Source organism: Bos taurus, chromosome 9 (genome assembly GCF_002263795.3).
Source record: "Bos taurus isolate L1 Dominette 01449 registration number 42190680 breed Hereford chromosome 9, ARS-UCD2.0, whole genome shotgun sequence".
In the NCBI taxonomy this organism is placed as follows: domain Eukaryota; kingdom Metazoa; phylum Chordata; class Mammalia; order Artiodactyla; family Bovidae; genus Bos; species Bos taurus.
Genome location: NC_037336.1, coordinates 19,977,387 through 20,003,449, shown reverse-complemented (window position 1 = coordinate 20,003,449; position 26,063 = coordinate 19,977,387). Strand labels below are relative to the sequence as shown.

At 36.8% G+C, this 26,063-nt stretch overlaps 1 protein-coding gene across 1 annotated transcript in view; it reads right to left on the bottom strand.

The window, feature by feature from the left end:
- Positions 1 to 26,063, bottom strand: part of BCKDHB (branched chain keto acid dehydrogenase E1 subunit beta) — a gene marked incomplete at its 5' end in the record, with an annotated part of 270,674 nt that overhangs the window by 71,306 nt on the left and 173,305 nt on the right. The window contains 1 exon segment of the mRNA NM_174507.2: positions 5,175 to 5,261. Coding sequence (NP_776932.1) covers positions 5,175 to 5,261 — 87 coding nt within the window.

Sequence of the window (26,063 nt, the reverse complement as noted above, 5' to 3'; positions counted from 1 at the left end):
GTGGGCAGAGCAAGGGGGAAGACCAACAGAGCAAAACACGCGCTTAACCTCTAATGGCGATACAGCAGCTCCACCCATAATACGTCCCCAGAAAGGCTGTCTTTGGTTTATATTTATGACCACAGAAGCTGTTTACTGAACATTCAACAGGCTTCAGGGCAAAGTTCCATTTTAAGAAGGTCACTGCATATCTGACTACTCTATTCTGATGCTTTGGCTCCATCTAGATAGACATTAGGACATAAGTACACTTTTCCTGATTGCTATTTTTGTTGTTGGCAAATGCTTCGTATCACTCATAGAAAAAGGAGAGTAATAAGATTATGAAAGTGTAGTTAACTGTTCATCCGATTACTGCCTTGACAGTTTTCTCTGATGACTCTTTATCAACACAGTAATTTTATTTCAACATATTTTTCACAATGATAAAAAAAACTCAAGACCACTTAGGATGTTTTCCCTCTTCTTCAGATTGATGTTTTTAAACCAGAGGGTTGGTAAATTTGGTGGTAATAATAAGTTTATAAGAAAAAAATATCCTTCTGCATAATCCTTTCTAACATGAAACAGTGAGAAAGACAAAATTCTTTACTTGAAAATTATGAAAGCTTCCTTTTACATGGACTAATATAAACCCTATAAAAGCCCTCTCAAACATTTATAATATGATTATCTTAAAAATATATGTCTGTAATGCACAATTTCTGGGTTCTCATCCTAGAAATAGAGACTGTACAGAAAGGATGGAACAATGGTATGGAAATTCACCATCCTCTCCAATTGGACTCTTTATTGCAGACTTATTGCTTCCATGTGTTAAAAAAAAAAAAAATTCAAATCTTTAAGCAGCCCCAATCCCTAAAATTTTTGGCACTCTTATTAAGCACTAAATCCAGAGATGAAAAAAAAAATTGTATTATTATCTCAAGCTTATCTGAGTCAAGATTTAGTTGATCATTATGGGAATGTATTAGAAATTAATAATAAAGTTGGTTTCTACAAGGCTTAAAGAAAGTATACTATTTAAAACTATTAAAATACCAGAAACTATTTAGTCTTAATATTGATAAATAGTGCCTATTCTGAATACTGTATTCTAGGATATATGATACATATAAATTGGGGGAAATATATTTTTCTACACAGTAAAAAAAATTTTTTAAGCTATGATTACATAAAGCTGAGGAATACAAACATCACATCAAATTAAATCATAATTTTCCAAAACAACACAATCTTCACTCAAACTCCACAATGAGGTCAATGAATTAGCTAACCTCTGTTGTCTCTGCACTTTTCCACAAATCTGGGTACAGAATGGAATGTGTAACTCCCTAAAAGAAGCTCTCCTCCAAGTTTCGGTATGTGTCAAAGGAAAGAAAGGGAAAGTTCCCTCACCCCAAAGTGAGAACAGATGGGAATATAAAGTTAGATGGGAAGAGACAGTGAAGCCTTGGATGACCGACCCAGAAATCGTCCCCTGAGGGAGCCAGATACACCAGACCTCACTCAGCTTGTTCTGCCCTTCGGTTAACTTCCAAATTAATCCAGTAGGAATGCAAAGGAGTGCTCAGCTTTGATGGATTGGTTTTTATTTTTCTAAGCATTTACATAAATTTTATGAAGAAACTACTGAGAGATATGTTTCAAATGTTAGGTTTAATTAATACAAAGTAGTCTCCTAAACACTTTTGTGACTTTAACATTACTCCCAACCGAGACTGGTAACAATGAATATTTATTGAAATAATAAAATAAATGGCTTTAAAATAAAGACGCACCGGGCATGAGAAAATTTGTGTACACTGAACTCCTTGTACGATAGAAGAACCATCTGCTATAAATTGAAAAGTTACGTAAATAAAATATGGACATATTTTATGTTCATTCTTTTCATATTTTATCTAGCTAAAAATCATCAGTAGGAAAGCCAGCAATACTTCCCATACTTGCAAAAAACTTCCTTTACTTGACATTCAATATTATACAACATGATATAATTTTTCCATCAAAAAATACCAATTATAAAATTAAAGAAATATTGTCTAAAATGCTGTATTCTCTTGAAGATTTTTAACTTTTAATATGGGAAATAATTTAAAATTTGAAGAAAATAGAAAATGGTGCTCTCAGTTTTGAATTTAAAACAATAGTTCTGTAGTTAATAATCGTTCTCCCAAAATATATTTTTAAGAGCAATTTCGTAAGATTAAGCATGAGCTCTTAAAGAACTACCAAATTTCTTCCGCAAAACGATGCTTAGGGAGTACATTTTGTTTGTGTTTGTTCACTTTCACATAAAATTTAAATTTGTTGATACAACAAGAATAACTCAGCATTTTAATCCTTAGTGCTCACGTGTACAGATCACTCTCATCCCTAATTTCAAACTTCTTTTCTAGGACAACAATGAAAAGTTCTCTATGTACCTTTTCCCTGTGTCCCAAAAATTGCTTTCAAAATCTTAACCCTGCTTTATCTTTTTTAACCTTACAAAGTATACACAACAAAAAGAAATAGAGAAGCATGAACTGTTCCAAGTGGTGAAAGCCGCTGCACCTCACACTTAAGTGATTTCAGTTTAAACAAACCCAGGCACTGGGTAATTTGATACAGGCTTCACTTACAATAGGGAATGTGACCGATCTTCCGTGAAGAAGATGCTCAATACGATATGCTGCATTTATTTGAATATGTGCATGAAACAATTACTGAAAAGTAGATTATATTATTCAGATTACTCTACATTTTATGCAGACATTACTACCAAATTTTTTTTAAACCTTCTCAAAGTGTTTAGCATTTCTTTTCTTTCTAGTCAACACACAAAAGCCACAACAGGCAGACTATTCCAAGATACTATGCTCATTATGTTTTGCTAAAATTCACTTTCTATCCTTTCCATTTGTACAAGTAATATCTGAATTTGGCAAAAACAACTGTGAACATTTTCTAAATCTTTTTCGTATTAATAAATCCCAATTTTAATTCCCCAAAACATCAAACGAAGATCCCTCTACAGATTTTTACATTGTTGCCTTAAATCATTTTGTGATTTGTTGGTGGAAAAGTTCTCACATGCAAACAGAGAACATTTTATAATGAATCCAGAACTTCTACCTTCCTCCTGTGGGCGGGGGGTACTCTGAATAAAGAATGTGCACTCAACATTTACTCAAGACTCCCATCCTAGACCCAAATCTTCCACTTAATTCTAACATTGGTTCAATCACGAGCGCTATGAATGACAAACACTCATCTGTTAAAGGAACATAGTTGGTTTGGCTTCAAAATTTCTCAGACCTCAGACACTCAGGATCAGTGGGCATTTTGGGAGTCTGAGTATTACAAGGTATGGTCTTTGTTTTGGTGTTTTCATATTATGCTAAAAAATATGACCATATTCTGGATCATCTCTGTCACAAACTTGATCACTGATTATTATCATATAACTTCAGGATCTGATTTTGATACAGTGTTTATGACCTTGGTGTTAACTTTTTACACTGACTGTATTTAGCTCATAATATGATACTCCTCAAACTAGAATTCACTGGTTTACTCTTGGAGCCCGAGAGACAATTTTCCTTCAACACAAGTCCACATATTTTTCAAGACCAGTAGACACTAGGCAAGACAATCTTTCTAATTCTTTTCCACACTGAAACATATGTTACAATCTATTTCAGCTTCTAACAATTAATGGAATTCAAATTTTAAAAGCATACTTAAATCAGATTTTAGTTATAATTTCTAAATTCTATGTTCTACTTATTTTCCTTCTACCTTTAAATGGTAGTGAAATTTTTGAGATGGTATTCAGTGGGCAAAATGAAACAAGGCTGTCAAACAGAGGTTCCATTAGCAACAGCCAGTTCCTCTCATTCAAATGGGTTTAGTGGACCACATATTAAGCAGGAATCAGAAAATCCTAGTTTCTTTTTCCAGTTTGCCTTTGACTTGAAATGGAATCTTGGTGTTAGTGACTCATTCTTGCAAGCCCCATTTTTTTTTCTTTCCAAAGATAGTACATTATATTACTCATGAATAAAATTCACAGTAAATACCAGGTATTCATATTACATAATGATAAGCAATATGCTTCAAATTGTAGTCTCTATAATAAAGAAAACAAATCTACAAAACTCAAATATTTTCTTAATTTTGTTAATGATAATATATACAATATGTAAAAATAACAGCATAATTTTTATTATAATTATGAATTCTTTTTATCCAGTTTTAATGCTTAAATTTTATCTAATTTTAAAATATTTATAACATTGTCAATTCATACTTAGATATTTTATTAGTAGAAATGATCAAGGTTCATATCTCATAATTTCATATCAAGGTTTTAAAACTTACACTCTTAAAGGAATTTTCAATGTATATGTATCTCAACAATAGAATCATCTTACCACCAGTAAAGTAAAATGTTTGCCAGCTACAAAGATACTCTAAATTTAAAATTTATGCAAACTTCCACTTAAAATATAGTTATTTAATTTTTTATTTTAAAAAATTGTAAAAGATGAAATGTTTAAATAATCTTATTCAAATCTAAATATAAATGTGATGAAAGTCTCAAGTAAAAATCCTCTAAAGAGGTTTGTAGAATTTTTCCCTGATAATCAGCATCTTAACTGAATACTTTTTAAAAAGAGGCTTTTAAACCATTTCATAAGTGTTCAATAGCATAATGTAATTCAGTTAATCAAATTAATAAATTAATCATTGACTGTAAAATTATTTACTGAATTTAAATTACTGACTTTTGACAGATTCATTTTTTTTTGTAAGGTAATTAAAATCAGTCTTATAAACTATTTCCTGATAAGCTTTATCATGAAAAGTTCTATCAAAACAGAAACATCACATTCAAATTTAAGAGTTTGCTTTTCCGGTTATCCTAGCAAACATAACCCACATGAGTTTCTTAAGATTATTTCAAATTTCCCTCTTCCTATTAAGGAATTTTTCAGCTTTTAAGATTTCTTTTTAAGAAGATGTAATCAGACCATTATCTGAAGGACAGTGAACTGGAGTCAAACGCAAAAATGTACATTTCTAAACAGTGCATACTTTTACATATTGTGATAAGTAATTTTGTTCTTGGAATAGACATATGCAATTGCACAAATGCTTACATCAGTGCCAAAAAGTTACTCTACCTGAACCGTTGAGCTGATCTCAGAGGCAAAGCCGCCCGTCAAAGGAGCCTCATGACTTACTAGCAGTCGCCCTGTTTTGATCACAGACTGAAAGAGAAAAGGAAGTCTGAGACTGAAGAGAACACATATTTCAAGTATACAATGGTAGTTTTAAGTAATAAAAATAAATTATTTATATCCCATAAACAATTTAAAATTAGCATTTCAATTTTATGCCAAATAAGCTGTTAACTCCCTTTCAACCAGACAGTTTGATTTTTGCACTGCTAAAAAAGTTTTCAGTAGTTTAAAATCCTATGGTAAAAGAAAAATGAGATTTGTAATTCTATGTATGTCATTAAAAATGTACTTTTGTGCTATAAATGGAATTATTGTATTTCACATTTTCCTGAGTATCATTTCTTTTCGTCATGTGACTTTAAGAATGAAAGTGTCTTTTTGTCCATTTGGGAATATATGTGCACATATATAAGTAGTCTTAGGACATTTTTGTGTGGGTGCTGAGAAGGAAAACATAAAAATAGCATGTAAAAACTGTAACAAAGGAAAAGCTCAAGCCACTAGACATTAAAGAAAACCAAGCAAGCAGAAATCACCAGGAAAGTAAAAGGCAATTACAACTCTCTTCATTCAAGTGCACTGAAATTTGGTTAACGACCACAAGTCCATTTTAAAGTAGAAAATGTCACAGACAATAAGGACATATTCTCAACACCGGCTCGGTGTGGTTTCTCCCACTGTGCATGGCATACTCTGTACAATAATAAATCAAAAAGTAGAGCTATGATATCAGAGCAGGATGCTAGGGTGGCGGAAGGTTAAAAAATACTAAAATCAACAGCAAGTTACTGCTTAAAATACATTACACAATTACCATATTACAAACGAGAAGTTGTAATTTCTCCTCTACATTTCCAATCAGTTGATATCACCTTCTTTAAATTCTACATTACTATTTTAGGAACATGAAATAAAAATCTTCCAAACAAAAAAGCTTACAGGCAGAGGTCATTTGAGTGCCCTTCACTTTACTGCGCTTTGCACATAATTGCAGTTTTTACAAACTGAAGTTGACATTGTCAGATGATGGTTAGCATTATTTTTTTAGCAATATTTTTTTAATTAAGATAACATACATTTTTTAGACATAATGCTATTATACACTTTATAGACCACAGTGTAGTGTAAGCATAATTTTTATATGCATTAGGAAGCCAAAACATTCATGTCACTCGCTTTATTGCAATATTTGCTTTATTTCGGCTGTCTGGAACCGAATCCTCAATATCTCCAAGGTATGCCTGTGTATAAATTAAAAATATTTCCTTCATTCTAGGCAATTAAAGTTTAGAATTTCAAGAGCATGCAGCAGTTTCAGCCTGCAGATGTAAAACTCCAAGATATGGCCAGTAGCCACGACAAAAATAAGTTACTATATCTACTATGTAAATAGTGACTGAAGAATGTAAAATTTTATGAACACTTTAAAGAACACCATCGCCTACTAATGAAATATTAACCTTGGAACATGTTGGTTTTTGAATTTTATGACTATGATTAATTATGTCAGTGTGAAAGGCACAAATTAAATTTTAAAGCACCTGGTTAGAAATATAAAGCCAAAAATACTCCACAATCAGGAAAAAAATAAATGCATTCTCAAAGCATTTCCTAAAAAGGTCCTGACTTTAAAGATTGCCTATTCCATAAACAGATTTGACAATCAAACCTTTCTTAAAGCTCTGAAACCCAGAACTCTGCCGACATAAGAGCGTCTAAGAATGATACAGTCAAAATCCATCTCAGCTAGATGGTGCAACCTAGCTAGTGGGTAGAAATGAGAAACATCTATAAAAATGCAGTAATTATGTTCAAACCTCATACAACAGAGCTGGTATTTTTTATGTGAACTGAGTCTTATCCAAGATCAAATGACAAACTTGAGGATGGTCTCAAAAGGCTAGTAGGCAGCCAAGGCCAGTGGCTTACCCTTCCTCTAGCCTGCAGAAGGTAGTGGGGACACTAAACACACACACACGTACTCAAGATAGAAGTTTCCAACCTGTGGCATTCGTGAAACATGATGTGTAGGCAGATAAACTCTATCAACAGGAGAAAAGCTAAATAAACCAAGATACATCAATACAGCAGAGTATTATATACTCTTGAAAAAGACTGAGGGCATGCAACAGTGCCTGTGATAAGCTAGTTGATAAAATAAGCAAATTGCAGAAGAACATCATCTCATTTTTCTGAAAAACCACCACCTCAATGGTGGGGACACCAGTAAACATAGCCATACACATTGAGCCAACATGTATAAATAGTCTAGAAGAATTTATTCCGAACTATCAAAACTTGTTTATCCTGCAAACTGACAGTGAAGGGATTGTGGGGAAAAAAACTTTTGCTTTTCTTTTTTACTTTCTGTGAAAAGTATATTTATGTTATTGAAAATATTCTCAATAAGTCTAAAATAAATAAAAACAAAAGGAAAGATCTTTCGAATTGATGCTGAAGGTAACAAATACATGTGACGTTACAGTCATAATCTCAAAAAAATAATATTTTTATGTTATCTTAGGAATAGCTTCAGATACAAGCGAACCCTGAGATCCCAAACTCCACCAGGAAGGAGGCACAGTGAAAACACAGGGAGTCAGCCAGCCCTGTGCCAGGCTCTGTATGACTAGTTGAATGTCAAGATCATAACCAGCCCATCTCTTGACCTTCAAGCTGGATCCCAGACAAAATGGGAAATCAACTATTAGCATCAGAGAAGATGAAGTTCTTCAACACCTCTGCAAGTATGTTAGATAAAAATGCAAGTTCTTGAATCAGGAGTTATGCTGACAGTTCTTAAAGTAATTCTAGAAATTTTTAAAACACCAAGATTTAAAGGGTAGACACAAAATGAAACGTTAACAATGCTGCGAGTCTATGGAAATTGTCAAAGCACCCAAACCAGTGAGAAAGAGAAGCTACAGCAACAAGAGAAGAGTCAGAAATAATAATCAAAATCCCTAAACCACTGATTATCACAGGGGTTGCTCTGTGTTAGGCTCTGAGCTTAGTCTTTTAATTTATTTAATTGTGACTGCATCTAAATTTCATTTCTGCTTCTTAAATTCATCTAGTATCTGAAAAGTATTAAAATGTATAAAATAAAATTACATCAAATTCTGAAAAATGCCCAAGTATAGACAAAACATTGATATTTTCAAAAAAATAACATCCATCATAAAAGGCTGAGTCTATAAACAGAATTCCAAGATTTTGTAAGGTCCATAAAGAAGGCTGAGTGCCAAAGAATTGATGCTTTCAAACTGTAGTGCTGGAGAAGACTCTTGAGAGTCCCTTGGACAGCAAGGAGATCAAATCAGTCAATCTTAAAGGAAATCAACTCTGAATATTCATTGGAAGGACTGATGCTGAAGCTGAGGCTCTAATAGTTTGGCCACCTTATGTAAAGAGCCAACTCATTGGAAAAGACCCTGATGCTGAGAAAGATGGAAGGCAAAAGGAGAAGGGGGCAGCAGAGGATGAGATGGTTAGACAACATCACTGACTCAATGGACATGAATTTGAGCAAACTCTGGGAGAGAGAGAAGGACAGAGGAGCTTGGAGTGCTGCAGTCCATGGGGTCACACATGACTTAGTGAATGATCACTGAACAAATATAAATTCAACTTGGTATGTGCTTTTTATCATTCATAATTTTAACTTACTAAAATTTCTGAAGATAGCTTCTTTTCTATTTTAGAAACTATTAACACTGTTAGCATTACAATAATGAGATCACTGCAAATATACAAAGTAGAGTGTTACTCTCTCCATGCTTGGTGATTCAACTAGATATTCTGATTAAACTACATCGCTCTGTCAACTTTAACAGGCATTTCGTTTTCATACTTTAAGGCACACTGATATCCAACTGCTGGGAAATTTTTCTAGCCAAATTTAGCATTCTGACCTACTTAGATAGTAAAAATATGGTGCTTTCAATGGAGATAGCCATTAACCTTTTAAAAATAAATCACTGTAGATATAAACACTAATAAGGGTTTAATATTCCTTTTCTTTACCAAAAAAAAAAGTGGTATTTCAAGTTTCAAGTTTTCTTCTGAGATAAATGTAAAGCTCCACTTGAAAAAAAAAATTTAAGTTTGTTTTTTTTTAATTTTATTTTATTTTTAAACTTTACATAATTGTATTAGCTTTGCCAAATATCAAAATGAATCCATCACAGGTAAAAAAATTTAAGTTTTTAAACAACTTTTCAATAGGAATGCTAAACCTATCTCAGCCAGGAAAGATCACGTAAGGCTGGATTTTCCAGTATCTGCTTCTTCAGCTTCTTGCCACTGAGACGTGTTCCAGGATCCTGGCCTCAGCCAGAGGGAGCAGTAATGAGTTAGAGACGCTAATGGCACCAGGAAAGGCTGAGCCAATTCAAGATGAGGACCCCAAAAAACATGTCAGTGTCCCCAAGCAGTCATACTTTAGTCGCTAAGTCGTGTCCAACTCCTGCGACCCTGCCAGGCTCTGCTGTCCATGGGATTCTCCAGCAAGAATGCTGGAGTGGGTTGCCATTCCCTTCTCCATCTCCCCTAACACAAAATGAAAGGGCTTTCCCTGTGAGGGTTGGAGTAATTTGTCAAGAAAACTTAAAAAACAATTCTGAAAGGCAAGGAGTGAAACAACCTATGGCCGTCAAGTGTGCCCTGGGCTTCTCTCAGAGATTCTCACTTTCTGTCGTCCCCTCCTCCAAGGAACCAACAAGAGGGGATCTAAGAGGAGCCACCAAAAGCTTAATGCTAAATGCACAAGGACATCGCAGCTCAGACAGCAAAGAATCTGCCTGCAATGTGGGAGACCTGGGTTCGATCCTTGGGTCGCATAGATCCTCAGGAGAAGGGAATGGCTACTCACCCACTCCAGTATTTTTGCTTGGAATATTCCACGGACAGAGGAGCCTGGCGGGCTACAGTTCATGAGACTGCAAAGAGTCGGACACAACTGAGCAACTAACACACACACAACCAACAGATCACAGCACCCCTGCTCTGAAAGAACCTTCAAGATACCTTGTTCCTAGTTTGTTCCTCACTTTTCCCCATTGTCCATCTTTTGCCCAGACATCACTACTAATGGCCACAATGCGGGATATCTAGCCCAAGGCTTAGACTATGGGAGACACTCCAGCAAAGTCAACTAGCTAAAAATTCATTAAAATAATTAAACTGTAGTAAGCATGTCCTTCTTTTTTTTTTTTTGGTTTTATATTTTTTTTATTTTATTTTATTTTTAAACTTTATAATATTGTATTGGTCCTTCTTTAATGTCTTGAAGCTACTGCTTTCTTAGCAAAATCTACTTTTAAGATAGCACAATGGCATACTTCAGCACATCCCAGAACAGTGTCTATACAAAATAATAGACTCTAAATTGAGGACATTTTAATGGAGCTTTAACAATAAGATATCTGTAGTAATAGCAGAGTTGAGAAGTTAAACTCCGTTAAAATGATTGCACAGATTTTGGCTTGCCCAAACACGGGACATATGTTTTAGTGAATGCAGCCTTTAAAGATTTTAGCACAATCCAACCAGGAAAACTGTTAAGCTGTCATTCCAGGAGAAAATGATACAGAAAGGCAGACCATTAAGCTTGCATGTGTCTGAAAATGCAACACACATTCAAAAACCAAAAGTGTATTTTTTTTTTTAATCTCTGATTCAAAACCTATAGCAAGATCCTCTTCCTACAAAGTAAATGAACCTGACCTACGCCAAGTTCAGTGGCCTATTCTGATGACTGACAAGATAAAGCAGGGAATATTATACTGGATAGGCAATTTACAGCCCTTTTAACATTTTTTATCTGAATATAAAGATAATGAAAAGCAAAAGAAACCTCAGAGCTGGCCTTTACTAGTTCCTTTTGAAATCAAATCTGCTTATAAATACATATGAGCAGAAGTAAGAGTCAAGTTGCATCTTTGTTTCATTAATCAAGAGCACGTTCATAACAACTATATAATCTAGGAGCATTAAGGACATGATTTTAATTAGCCCCAAATATCACTAAGATAAATTAAATTTTTGAGATGTTTTCTTGTTTAGTAGCCAAGTGCATTTGTTACATTAGCTAAAAAGAAACTTCACAATCAGTCACAGGCTAACAAATGCATTCATACATGCCTAGTAACTACTATTAATCTGCAAGAGTGTCACACACAATCAGACCACTGGCTGATATTCCTCTGGAGAAACACCAGTGCTGAAAGAGAAAGAAGAGTCATGAACTCCAGAGAAAGTTCGGAAAACTCCATTTTGGCAAGGCTATTAGTAATGGGGTTAGAAAGAGTTTGGTATCATAGGAAATTGGTGTAAACGGAGAAAAACTAAATCCTTAGAGCTTTCTCACCCATGTGGAAAAAGTAGGTAAGGGAGCAAGCGGGGCATAAAGAGAATTGAATAAAGTCAACAGAAGAATGAGCAAATCACTCTGACAAAGGCATGAAGGGTTTGGGAAAGTGTCAGACACCTTTACTGGTTCACTCTTGCCTAAGTTACTGGCATAATCAGAGCTGACAAGCCTAGGAAAAAAACACTTTTGCAAAAATTAAAAGTGGAAGTCTTTCTGAAAGTTATTTCAAAGCATGTCAGACGAACGTGCTGCCGTCACTCGACCTTACCTTCCCAGTTTGTGTCCTCATAGTCCCTCCAGGCTCCAGGCACGTCAGGCTACTCGCTAGTCCATGACTGTGACCCATAATTTCCTACCTCTGAGTTTGTTCCCCAAATTCTGGAGACTAACCATAACCTAACCCTCTTTCCAGCATCATCTCACACAATCCCTCCCTCCCTGATCCCCTCAACTAGCTAGGCTTTTCCTTATTTTAAACCCTATGTTACCCTTTTCCTTTTTTCTGATCATATTATACACATATTATATACTCTTGAGAGTCCCCTGGGCAGCAAGATCAAACCAGTCAATCCTAAAGGAAATCAATCCTGAATATTCATTGGAAGGACTGATGCTGAAGCTCCAATACTTTGGCCACCTGATGCCAAGAGTTGACTCATTGGAAAAGACCCTGATGCTGGGAAAGATTGAGCACACGAGAAGGGAAGGTCAGAGGATGAGATGGTGGGATGGCATCACTGGCTCAATGGACGAGAGTTTGAGCAAATTCCAGGAATTGGTGAAGGACAGGGAAGCCTGGAGTGCTGCAGTTCATGGGGTCACAAAGAGTCGGAGACGACTGAGCATGAACAACAACAACACTATTATATACCTCCTAGTAATCATTTCCTAATAGAATTTAAGGTGGCCAACAAAGCAAGGATATTCTGTGAGTCCGAAAACCAGGGTTCAAGGGCAAGAATCAGGCATAGCCAGGGTTCAAGGGCAAGAATCAGGCACTAGATCAAGGCAGCACTCACTGCCATACCTCTCTTAGGAGCATCAGCAATTTATCTTGTCCTGAGTCCATCTGTCCCATTACCCAACCACACTCAAAACACAAATTCAAAGATGGGAACTCTTATTTAAACCTGTGTCTACTGCAGAACATAGTACATGACAAAATCTCCATTAAACTGAGCAAACTGTGCTCATTGTATTATTTGGGAACAAATGCACATGTTATTAAAATTAAAAGTTTGAAAAACTGCCTAAACATCTTTTGCTTCTTCATGTGGGGATTTTTTTTTTTTTTATAGAGGAGGTGTGTGTATCTCTATACTGTCTCCGCCAGCAGACTCCAAATCACTCAAGAGCACAAAATTTAGAAAATATCAAGTATTCCGTACCTAATCACAATATCTAATATGCAATTATAAATGTAGATACTCAATAAATGTTCTTAATATTGATTTTTTTAAAGCATTACAGAGATTTAAATGAATCACCAACAAGCTTCCAATTTTCTGTTGTTTGAAACTGTTGCTGCTGCTGCTGCTGCTAAGTCGCTTCAGTCGTGTCCAACTCTGTGCGACCCCATAGACGGCAGCCCACCAGGCTCCCCCGTCCCTGGGATGCTCCAGGCAAGAACACTGGAGTGGGTTGCCATTTCCTTTTCCAGAGGGACTAATTATGCTGTAAAAGGCATTGAAAGGGAAGTCCTAAAAATTAAGTTCTAATCATCATTCTAATTCTAATTAAGGACTCCCCTGGGCCAGCTCTACCTATTTCTCCTGCTCTGGATTGGTTTTAGGACAACAAGTTAGCAGTACTACATGTATTTCTGCTTTTATATACATCTTTTATAAATGCGTGACTGGAAGAACACACACAACATTTCCTTTCCTTGGTACTGAACATAAGTTTTCTTTCCTGTTGACAAGAGCTCACATACCATGTGATAACGGTATTGGACTGGTAGATGTTTATTAGATATGTAGTGAAACATAGGTAAATGTAAGTAAATATCTCTTAAAAGTTCTTTTGTTTTTCCATTTTCCCCTTTAGCTTAAACAACCACCTATAGGGATCAACATAATTTTTTGTGTGTGCCAAAACAAATTCTGAAAGACTGAGGTAGCCATTTCCCACATTGTTTTCTAATCTTCATGTTTATCACCGCCCTATCTTTTTTCAGTGAGAATAAAAATACTTCCATAAACTTACACCCAATCTCCACTTCAACTCCATTTCTTTTTATGAAAAGGAGAAATTACAACATGTCATTTGAATATTTATTGACCTCCATGTTGTAGAATTTTAGAAAGTTGTTCACAAAGACAATTAAAAGGCCAAGCTGAGGGACTTCTCTGGTGGTCCAGCAGTTAAGAACCTGCCTGCCAATGTAGGCGCCATGGGTTTGACCCCTGGTCCGGGAAGATTCCACATACACTGGGACACCTAAGCCTGGGCGCCATAACTACTGAACCTGGGCTTTAGAGCCCATGAGCCGTAACTACTAAACTCACATGTCCCAACTATGGAAGCCCATGGACTCTAGAGATCGTGCTCCAACAAGAAGCTTCCACAATGAGAAGTGCCCGCACCACAGCTAGATAGTAGCCGTCGCTCCCTGCATCGAGAAAAAGTTCACGCGCAGCAACGAAGACCCAGTGTAGCCAAAAACAAAATAAATTAATTAGTTTTAAAAAGTCAAGCTGTACTTTGACGCACAATCAGGATGTTGTGTCTCCTACAGCTTCTATTCTTAGAGCATCCTTAGCTCTTCCAGGCTTCTCTGAAGTGTGCAACACACGCATGCTAAGTCGCATCAGTCATGTCTGAGTCTTTGCAATCCTATGCATTGTAGCCCACCAGGCTCCTCTGTCCATGGGATTCTCCAAGAAAGAATACTGGAGTGGGTTGCCATGCCTTCTTCCAGGGGATCTTCCAGACCCAGGGATCAAACCCGCATCTCTTATGTCTCCTGCACTGGTAGGTGGGTTCCTTACCACGAGAGCCACCCATCAAGCCCACTAGCAGGAAACATTCAGAACTACCATGTAATTAAATCTTACTGCAAATTGCTTATATTCTTGTAACACATGGAAAGTGGTAGTACGATTTCTGTACACACTACTTGGCAAATCAAGAACCTGACTCAGCAATAAAAAGACCATTCATGGGGCTATTTCATTACATTTATTATTCACTAATTTAGGGAGCTTACTTTCATTCAAGTACTAACTTGTTACCATGCTATTATATACATACTGAGGGAAGAGGTTGATAATTCACAGACAGCTTATGTACCTAGTTTAGCATCTAGGTTATGATTATGAGCTGAATGAAAATTTCATATATGGAATCTATTTGCTTCACCATTTCCACCATTTTTAACTACAGTTCTGTGGCATTAAGCACATTCACAGTACAACCATCACCACCATACAACACCAGAATTTTTTTCAATTTTTTTCCCAACTGCAACTCTGTCCCCATTAAACAATAACTCCTCATCCTTCCCTTCCCCCGGCCCTAGCAGCCAACATGCTACTTGTGTCTGTATGAATTTGTCACTATTCTAGGAACCTCACCTAAATGGAATCACACAATACTGTCCTTTTGTGACTGGCTTATTTCCCTTAGCATTATGCCTTTAATGGTTATCCATGTTAAAACTTGTGTTAAAATTTCCTTCCTTAAGGCTGAATAGTAACCCGTTAGAGTTATAAACCATATTTTGTTTATCCATTCTGCTCTCAGACTCTTCTGGCTACTGTGAATAATGCTTCTACAGACATGGGTGTACAGATATCTGTTTGAGTCTTGGCTTTCAGTTCTTTGACGTATATACCTGGAAGTGGAATTTCTGATCACATGGAAATACTATGTTTAATTTTTAAGGAACAGCCATACTGGTTTCCATAGCAGTTGTGCCATTTTACATTCCCACCACCAAAGAACAGGGGTTCTGATTATTCTACATCCTCACCAACACTTGTTTTTGATTTTTTATTTTTTTGATAGTAGCCATCCTAATGGGTATGGGGCGTTAGTTTCTTGCGGTTTTGAATTACATTTTCCTAATGGTAAGTGATGTCTAATAATCAATCATTTTTTAAAATCTTTTTAATTGTTGAATCAGGCTCTTTGACTTTTATTGTTGATACAGATAGTGTTTTCTAAGTGCTTAATGCATCAAATTTCTTAAATTGGTCCCTTCTGGGGACCAGAAATAAAATCTTCTCAGAATATGATATACCCTATGAAAAAAATATATAAGCAAACTCAAATGTTCACTGTCTTTTCTGAAAAAGCATTACAGCTGGTTTCCTCACGAACCTCTGTTTTGAAACATACAAAAGGATATTTTTTCCTAAGATGATTTATGTCACATATCCTTTGCCCAGTTGATTATCTAAGATAGCACTCCTCTCCTGAAAAATCTTCAGTGGTAAGACAGCTGATTGGAATCACAAAGATAACTTGTAATCAGTAATGGGACCTTGGTAATCACCATCCAAGGCAACAACAGAGTCTAGTTACATATTATATCAGAGTCCCATCTCTTTGCTCCATATTCTTCCAATAACTAGAAGATAGAATAATGTCAACTAAGTTTGAAACATTGGTACAAACCAGAAAATCACTGTCATCATCATATTTGAGTATTACACACAATTTCCCAATTATCTTTTAATGTTGTATAAGTTCAAAGGTCACTGGTTCATGTCAAAGACGATTTATTGAGCTACTCACATGCGCCAATACTGGGAAAACACAGAAGAGTTAACCCAGGTCCCTACAGGACTGTAATATGGGTTGTCACAATGTCCTAGAACAAAACATGCTCAATAATAGAAAGAAATTAATTTAAAGGTTGTTAAGGCAGAACACGAGAATTAATAATCAAGTTATCTTTGGTGAAAACAAATTGTTTTAAATTTTAAATTTCAACCCCAAAGGTCTTTTTAAAAATAATACAGAAAAAATGAATTTTTCTCTCTTAATATAAACAATTACTAATACTCTTTCCCTTTCTATTCATAAGTCTCCATTTGGCAAGCTTTTCTCAAGTGTTGACGACAGAGGGAAATACTATGTCTGGCCATCATAAGAGTCTTAAGGGTAGAGACTGACCTCATCCCCTGAGTTCCCAGCATACCGTGAATAAAAAAGTGGCCCTAACCAAAACCAAGATTGTCAGCCAGTTACATCTTACACTGCTGTTTTAGGCATGTATCGAGGGTACAATTTTCCCTGAAGCCATCTGGTTGTCTACTATGGTAATACTTCTCTAAGGAATGATCAAAAGTATAAACACTGCTACACTCTGCATCACCATGGATAAATGCTTTTATTTTCTAAAACCTGTTCCAAAGCTGTTGGACTAAATGGATTTTTAGTCCATTACGAAACAAAAATCATGTGTAGCTCATAATACATGGGCAAAGCTTAAAACCTTTTGGGTCTTTTTTATGACTCAAAAAGGTGGTAAAGGAAAATTCATATGATATTTCAGCAAAAGTTATACATATATTTGAGTATCTATAACTAAGATGGTGCAGAGAGAAATAAAGTACATAAATTTCATACTTTCCCTTTAACCAAGATGATGGGGAGAAATTATTTCTATGACAGGTGGATTCAGGAAAATAATTCCTTTAGCAGAAATAATAATATCTGTCTACAAAACATTCATTAATTACTTGATAGAGTAGCTGAGGGGCAGAAAGGCATAGAAATCTCCAAGTCAAGAATTATAGCATCATATTTCCATACTGAAGGAATATGCATAAGAAGCTAAGATGCAATCATAATAGTTGTCCAGGAATATAATTCAATATCTAAAAATAAATTTACACCTAGACTTAAGCCTTTTTTTCAGGGAAATAATTCTGAAACTTTCTTTATTTTCTTTCCTTGTAAATTACAAAAATACTAATAATCCACTCCTGTTGGATTTACAAATCTCTATTCTGCAACTCTTTTATTGACAAGAACTAATAAAATAGAATAAGATGATCATGGCCATGATACCACAGAAAGTGAGACATACCTATTACAACTTAGGCTGTAAGTGATTTTTCAAAAAAAAAAAGAAACATTTTTTTGAAGAGTAATCCAAGAAGATTTTATGCTTGGTAATTTACTTTATCATAAGTTCATCATTTTGCTTATCCTCCAACATCACTAATCATCAGGGAAATGCAAATCAAAATCACAATCAGATCGTACCCATACCTATCAGAATGGCTACTCATCAAAAAGAATACAAATAACAAACAAGAATGAGGAGAAAAGGGAACCCTCTACACTGGTGGTAGGAATGTAAATTGGTGCAGCAACTGTGGAAAACAGTATAGAGGTTTCTCAAAAACCCAAAAATAAAACTGCCATGCTGCTGCTGCTGCTAAGTCGCATCAGTCGTGTCCGACTCTGTGCGACCCCATAGACGGCAGCCCACCAGGCTCCCCCGTCCCTGGGATTCTCCAGGCAAGAACACTGGAGTGGGTTGCCAAACTGCCATATGATTCAGCAATTCCACTCTTGGTATATATCCAAAATACACATAAACACTAATTTGAAAAGATACAGGCACCCCAATGGTTAGAGCAACATTATTAACAATCGCCAAGATATGGAAGCAACCTAAGTTTCCTTCAACAGATGAATGGATAAAAAAGCTATGGTATACATATATACCATATGCTATGGTGTGTGTGTGTATATATATATATATATAAATTGGAATACTACCTTGTGGAAAAAAAAGAACAAAATTTTTTGCCATTTGCAGCAAGCCCGGATGGGCTTGGAGGGCATTAAGCTAAATTAAATCAGTCAGACAAAGAAAGACAAATAATATATATCACTTACATGCAGAATCTAAAACATACAACAAACTAGTGAATAAAACAAAAAAGAAGCAAGCCTGCAGATATAGAGAACAAATTAGTGGTTAGCAGGGGCGTGGAAATACAGGGGCAGGGGAGTGGGGGGTACAAACTACTGACTGTGAGGCTACAAGGATGTATTGTATAATGTGGGGAACAGAGCTAATATTTTATAGTAACTGTAAAAGGAGTACAACCTTTAACAATTATACATAAAAATAGAAATTTTAAAAAAAAGGAAAAATACTGAAACACAGTTGTACACCTGAAACTAATATAATATAAATCAACTATACTTCAATTCGGAGAAGGCAGTGGCACCCCACTCCAGTACTCTTGCCTGGAAAATCCCATGGACGGAGGAGCCTGGTAGGCTGCAGTCCATGGGGTCTTGAAGAGTCGGACACGACTGAGCAACTTCACTTTCACTTTTCACTTTCATGCATTGGAGAAGGAAATGGCAACCCACTCCAGTGTTCTTGCCTGGAGAATCCCAGGGATGGAGGAGCCTGGTGGGCTGCCGTCTATGGGGTCGCACAGAGTCAGACACGACTGAAGCAACTTAGCAGCAGCAGCAGCAGCATACTTCAATTAACAAAACTGTAGTATATCCATATAATTAAATACTACTCTGCAATTAAAAAAAATACTATTCATTGTAAAGCAACTATACTCCAATAAAAATTTTTTTAAAGAATTATTGAGTTAAACAATAATTTGACTATATCTCAAAGGCATTAGGCTAAATGAAAGAAACTAGTCTCAAAATATTACATACTGCATGATTCCTTTTATGACATTCTCAGGAACTCAAAGTTATAGTGACCATGAACATGTCACTGCTTCCAGAGATTAGAAGTAGAAGATGTGGTTACAAAGAGAATGCTCAAGAAAATTTTTTGATGTAAATATTATGTATCATAAAAACGTTGGTGATTACAGGAATCAACACATGTACTAAAACTCATAAAACTATACACTAAGACTATATTCACAAAATGCTTACATAACCAAAAATAAAAGGGAAAATGAATCAAAGAGAAATAAGATTATTACTATAGAAGAGAAAATCATTACTAACTAATGAAAATGTTCCCATGCTGTAATAATTTTTAAAATAAGTTAAAAAAAAATAAGAATAAAATGGCAGCCCCAACCATTAAAATCACAAAATAATTTAAATTTTAATTCTGGCAAGCCCATCATAAAATCTTGCTTACATTGCCTGACATAAATCTTGTGAGGAAGACTGGGAATATATTTATCAAAAGCTAATAACAGTCCAGATTCCTAGAATAAACAACATCAGTTCTAAGATTTATCCTCAGAAAAGAATTTTAAACGTTTTAAAATATTGGACATCATGGTTTAAAATGACCATGTGCACAGCTATTAGATAAGAAAAAGAAATAAAAAGAATCCAAGTTGAAAAGAAAGTAGTAAAAATACTGCAGTTTGCAGATAATATGACACTGTATATAGAAAATCCCAAAAAAAACTATTAGAACTAATAAATGAATTCAATAAAGTTGCAGGATACAAAACTAATACATAGAAATCTGCTGTGCTTTTATACACTAACAATAAACTACCAGAAAGAGAAACTAAGAAAACAATCCAAATTACAATTGCAACAAAAAGAATAAAATATCTAGGAACAAATCTAACCAAGGAGGTAAAAGAACTATACTCAGAAAACTATAAGACAGTGATGAAGGAAACTGAAGACAGCACAAACGAAGGAAAGCTATACGATGCTCATGATTTGGAAGGAGTCTATTGTTAAAATCACCACACTAACCAGGGCGATCTACAGATTCAGTGCAATCACTAACAAAATAACAACGGTGCTTTTCCCAGGACCGGAACAAGTAATTTAAAATCTGTATGAAAACACAAATGACCTTGAATAGACAAAATAATCTTGAGAAAAAGCAACAAAGCCAGAGATATCATACTCCATGATTTCAAACTATACCACAAAACTCCACTAATCAAAACAACATGGTTCTGGCAAAAACAAACAAACAAACAAAATACACATGTAAAAGAAACTGAACTACTGTCTCACACCATATACAAAACTAAACTCAAAATAGATTAAAGACTGAAATACATAAAACTCCTGGAAGAAAATATAGGTAGTATGCTCTTTGGCATCAGGCCTAGCAATATTTTTTTGGATATGCCCCCTTAGGCAAATGAAACAAAGCAAAAATCAAAAAATGGTACTACGTCAAACGAAAAAGCTTTTGCACAGCAAAGGAAACTATCAACAAAACAAAAAAGGCAACCTACTGAATGGAAGAGGAAATTGACAATACATCTGATAAGAAGTTGATATTCAAAATAGACAAATCATAAAAAAGTATGAAAAGTGTTAGTCGCTCAGTCATTTCTAACTCTTTGTGACCCCGTGAATGGTACTCTGCCAGGCTCCTCTGTCCATGGAATTCTCCAGGCAAGAATACTGGAGTGGGTAGTCATTCCCTTCTCCAGGGGATCTTCCTAATCCAGGGATCAAACCCAGGTCTCCTGCACTGCATAAAACTCAACATAAAAAAAATAATAAACATCTCAATTTAAAAAGTGGAACTTGAATAGACAGACATTTTTCCAAATGACATACAGAGAACCAACAAGCACAAGAAAAAATGCTCAGTATTACTAATCAACGGGAAAATGCAAACCAAAACCACAATGAGGTATCACTTAACATCTGTCAGAATGACTGTTATCAAAAAGACAAAAAATAACAAGTGTTGGTATGGATATAGAGGAAATCTGCAATCTCTTTTGCAGTGTCAGTGAGAATGTAAACTGGTACAGCCACTATTGAAAACAGTATGGAGGTTCCTCAAAAAACTAAAAGTGGAAATACCATCAGATCAGATCAGATCAGTCGCTCAGTCGTGTCTGACTCTTTGCGACCCCATGAATCACAGCACACCAGGCCTCCCTGTCCATCACCAACTCCCGGAGTTCACTCAGACTCACGTCCATCCAGTCAGTGATGCCATCCAGCCATCTCATCCTCTGTCATCCCCTTCTCCTCCTGCCCCCAATCCCTCCCACCATCAGAGTCTTTTCCAATGAGTCAACTCTTCACATGAGGTGGCCAAAGTACTGGAGTTTCAGCTTTAGCATCATTCCTTCCAAAGAAATCCCAGGGCTGATGTCCTTCAGAATGGACTGGTTGGATCTCCTTGCAGTCCAAGGGACTCTCAAGAGTCTTCTCCAATACCACAGTTCAAAAGCATCAATTCTTTGGCACTCAGCCTTCTTCACAGTCCAACTCTCACATTCATACATGACCACAGGAAAAACCATAGCCTTGACTAGATGAACCTTTAGTAATTCCACATCTGGGTATTTTCCCAAAGAAAACAAGAATGTTAATTCAAAAATATATATGCACCTCTATGTCTGTTAGAGCATTATTTACAATAGCTAAGATATAGAAGCAACCCAAGTGTCCATCAATAAATAAGAGAATAAAGAAGATGTGATATGTATAGATAGATAAAATGAAATATCCTCAGTCATAAAAAAAGAATAATCCATTTGTGAGAATATGGATGGACCTACATGTATTATGCTGAAGTGAAACATCAGAGAAAGACCATAGGATTTCACTTATAAAGCCAGACAAACAAAGACAGTTTCGGGTGCATGATTCCATTTGTATAAAATTCCAGGAAATGCAAACTAATCTTTAGTGACAATTTGCCTGGAAATGGGGGGGTGGGCGGGACGGGGAATGGGGGAGTGAAAGGGACCCATGACGGACATGCTCACTACCTTGATTGTGGTGATAGGTTCACAGATGTCCACCTGTCAAAACTTATCAGATTGCACACTTTGACCTGTGCTAGTCATCATTTGCCAATAATTCTTTAATAAAGCTGCGAGTGAAAAAAAAAAGAAATTAAATTAAATTTTAAAATAATATAAATAAATTTATACTAAAACAAAATACAAAATAATCTCATAAGGACTTCCCTGGCAGCCAGTGGTTAACACGCTACAATTCCACTGCAGGAGGCGCAAGTTCTGTCCCTGGTTAGGGAACTAAGATCCCACATGCCACACAGTGTGGCAAAAAATATATATTTTTAAATTTCAAAAAAATAACATAATCTTATATATGATGTGTATGCTGCTGCTAAGTTGCTTCAGTCGTGTCCAACTCTGTGCGACCTCATAGACGGCAGCCCACCAGGCTCCCCCGTCCCTGGGATTCTCCAGGCAAGAACACCGGAGTGGGTTGCCATTTCCTTCTCCAATGCATGAAAATGAAAAGTGAAAGTGAAGTCACTCAGTCGTGCCCGACTCTTCGAGACCCCATGGACTGCAGCCCACCAGGCTCCTCTGTCCATGGGATTTTCCAGGCAAGAGTACTGGAGTGGGGTGCCATTGCCTTCTCCGATCATATGTATGTATTGAATCAAAAAAGTTAATTTTGTTTAAAAGGACAAAGCATTTTAGAAATATTCCATTTAAATGTTTTCCACAGCTATCATACATTACATACCGTCTAAAATCAGGGGCTTCAATAATTCAGGCCCTTGAGTTAGTAGGGCTGGCAGCGTAAGAGAAGCTCTTCCCCATAAGCAGAGCTTATGTCCGGAATGACAAGGCTGGAAGGTGCAACACTTTACCCTCTGGCTTGAAAATTTGTGAAAGGGAATCTCCTAGCTACAGAGACCAGAATCAATGTAAAGCCTCACAATGCTTTTTGGCAGAGGAGTCTGGACAAAATGGTATCACCCTATGAATTCAAAGGTGAATAAAGGAAGCAAAACATACAGCCTATTGGGGGGAAAAATGCTGGAAATTATCCGGATCACTCAAAAAAAAAGCATGCCTCTGAAAACCACCTACTGGAGATCTAGAAGAACATGTTATCTATTGTGCATTCAAGAGAGTATAAGAACTAAAAAAAAAAAAAAAAAACTGGATATATGTATATGTATAACTGATTCACTCTGCTATACACCTGAAACTAATACAACATTGTAAATGAACCATTCTGTTGTTGCTATTATTGTTGTTGTTTAGTCATTAAGTCATGTCTTTGTGATCTATGGACTACAGCCCACCAGACTCCTCTGTTCATGAGACTCTCCAGGCAAGAATACTGGAGTGGGTTGTCGTTTCCTCCTCCAGGGGTTCTTCCTGACCAAAGGATCTAACTTGCATCTCCTGCATTGGCAGGCAGATTCTTTACCACTGAGCCACCAAGAAAGCCCCAAATCAACTAGATTCCAATTAAGAGAGAGAGAGAGAAAAAACACACACACACACAAGATCTAACCTCCAAGAGACAGGGAATCTACAGATGAGACCAGTATGTCTCTTGCGGGAAATAAAACCACACTGTGTTCGTGTGTGTGCTAAGTCACTCCAGTCATGCCCAAACTCTGCGATCCCATGGACTGTAGCCCACCAGGCTCCTCTGTCCATGGCATTCTCCAGGGAAGAATACTGGAGCGGCTTGCCATCCCCTTCTCCAGGGGATCTTCCTGACCCACAGATTGAACCTGCGTCTCTTACATCTCCTGCACTGGCGGCCAGGTTCTTTTACCACTAGTGCCACCTGGGAAGCCCACTGGAATAATTAAAAACCACACTGGAATAACTGAAACCTACAGTGGTGAGAAGGAAATGGCACCCCACTCCACTGTTCTTGCCTGGAGAATCCCAGGGACGGGGGGCCTGGTGGGCTGCCGTCTATGGGGTCGCACAGAGTTGGACACGACTGGAGCGACTTAGCAGCAGCAGCAGTGGCGGTAGTTCTAGGTACCTGGGTCTCTGCCCTCTACTGGCCCAGGATTGTGCTACCTACTCAGTAGAATTCAAAACTACCTGAAGAATGAATGAGTATGGATAAACTTGCTTCCTAAAAGTGTCAACAACAACAACAACAACAAAAATACAGGGGCAAGAGTTAAGACAGGATGGCAAGATGATGAAGCAGCACAACAGACAGGAGCCTTCCATGGATTGGTTCCCCGCATCCCTGAGGACACCTGAGGACCACGACCAGAGGATCTGGGACAAGCATCCTCCTCGTCTCCATCCACTGTCCCTTTTCCCAAGAGCCTGCTGTTGCTTGAACTGGAGCCAAGAGGAAAGGAGCATGAGGCGGAACGGATCAGTGTCTGGGTCTGACAGCAAATTAAAAGATAAGGCACAGAAATCAGAGATTGCCGACAGAGTGATTCCCTTTAGCAAGAGACACAAAACCAGTGTTTCAGAACCCCAGGAAGGAATGTGAGTAACAGAGTCAACAACACTCAAGGGGTAGCATGGACAACCAGAGAACACCGTCTCTGACTTAGGTGGTCAAACTCTTTTTTGTTGTTGTTTGTTTTTTAAATATGTGAAAGCCAAGCAAAATATGTCTCCAAGCTGGATTTTGCCCAAGAGCTTGCAACCTATACTTTAAGGAAACATCTTTCTGGCAAGACGACACTTCTTTTCAAATGTCAAGATGTTCTTTCTGCCATGTTATCTTTCCCCACAAAATTATACACTGAATTAGGCATCCTTCCATTCTGGTCTTCCCAAACATTTTGTGGATACTGACCCGTGTAAACATCCATTTCACTGAACGTAACATTTAGCAGAGCAGACTCAGTGTTTCAAAAGAAAGATATTTGAGCGTTTTCTTCATCACGTGTTTCCAAAATCCAGAAAAACAATAAGCTATCCAAAATGATGTGTTAAGTTTCAGCTTTCAGATGTCCTGCTGTAGGTTCCAAAGTGACATCATAAGTGGACAGTTGCAGCATCTGAAATATTAAATGTACAGGAAGAAAGTACCCGCTGCTCTGAAACTCTTGTGCACGATGCACTTGGTAACCCTGCATCTGAAGCATTCATATCCTCCAAGGCCTTACCAGGGGACCTCCAGAGTGTTCACATTCTAGTGAAAGAATAAATGCAGTCTGCTAACTAAATTTAGTCCTCCATAGCAGAAACACTACACCAAGAAGTCTGCCATTGATGAGATGTATTTTTGTTTATGAAGCTTTAATAATTCTATCAAAATATAATTTTCTAGCAAATTTTCTTACAGAAAAGGCAACCTATAGAATTATTTTTTATTACCCCTGCCTACACACTCACCCACTATCACCGCTTTCACCAGTTCTGGGAAATGTGAATTGCTAACCTTGGCCATCAGTACTGGGAGCTGGGCCAAGTCAACAGCAGTGAGACGAAAGCCTGGAGCTGGTGTGTCTGTCTCAGGCACAAGGACCAGGTAGGAAGGGGAAGCACAGATGTCACGGCCAACATTTTAAAGCAGAAGAAGAAAATGAAGGTGCCACCATGAAAATAATCAGGTTTCTTCCAGATCCACGCAGAAAAAGGACTAGAAAATCCAAAGATCAAAATGATGAGGATAAGACTATGGGTTCTCTCAGAAGGTCATGGTGTGGGCTCAAGAAAACAGATTTTTATCACTTCAGCATCACTGTTACCATCTATCCTCCCAAAGGTTACCAGTCCCCTAACTGGCACATCTTAACTAGACCGAGACACAATGATCAGATTGGATCTTGGTCTTCA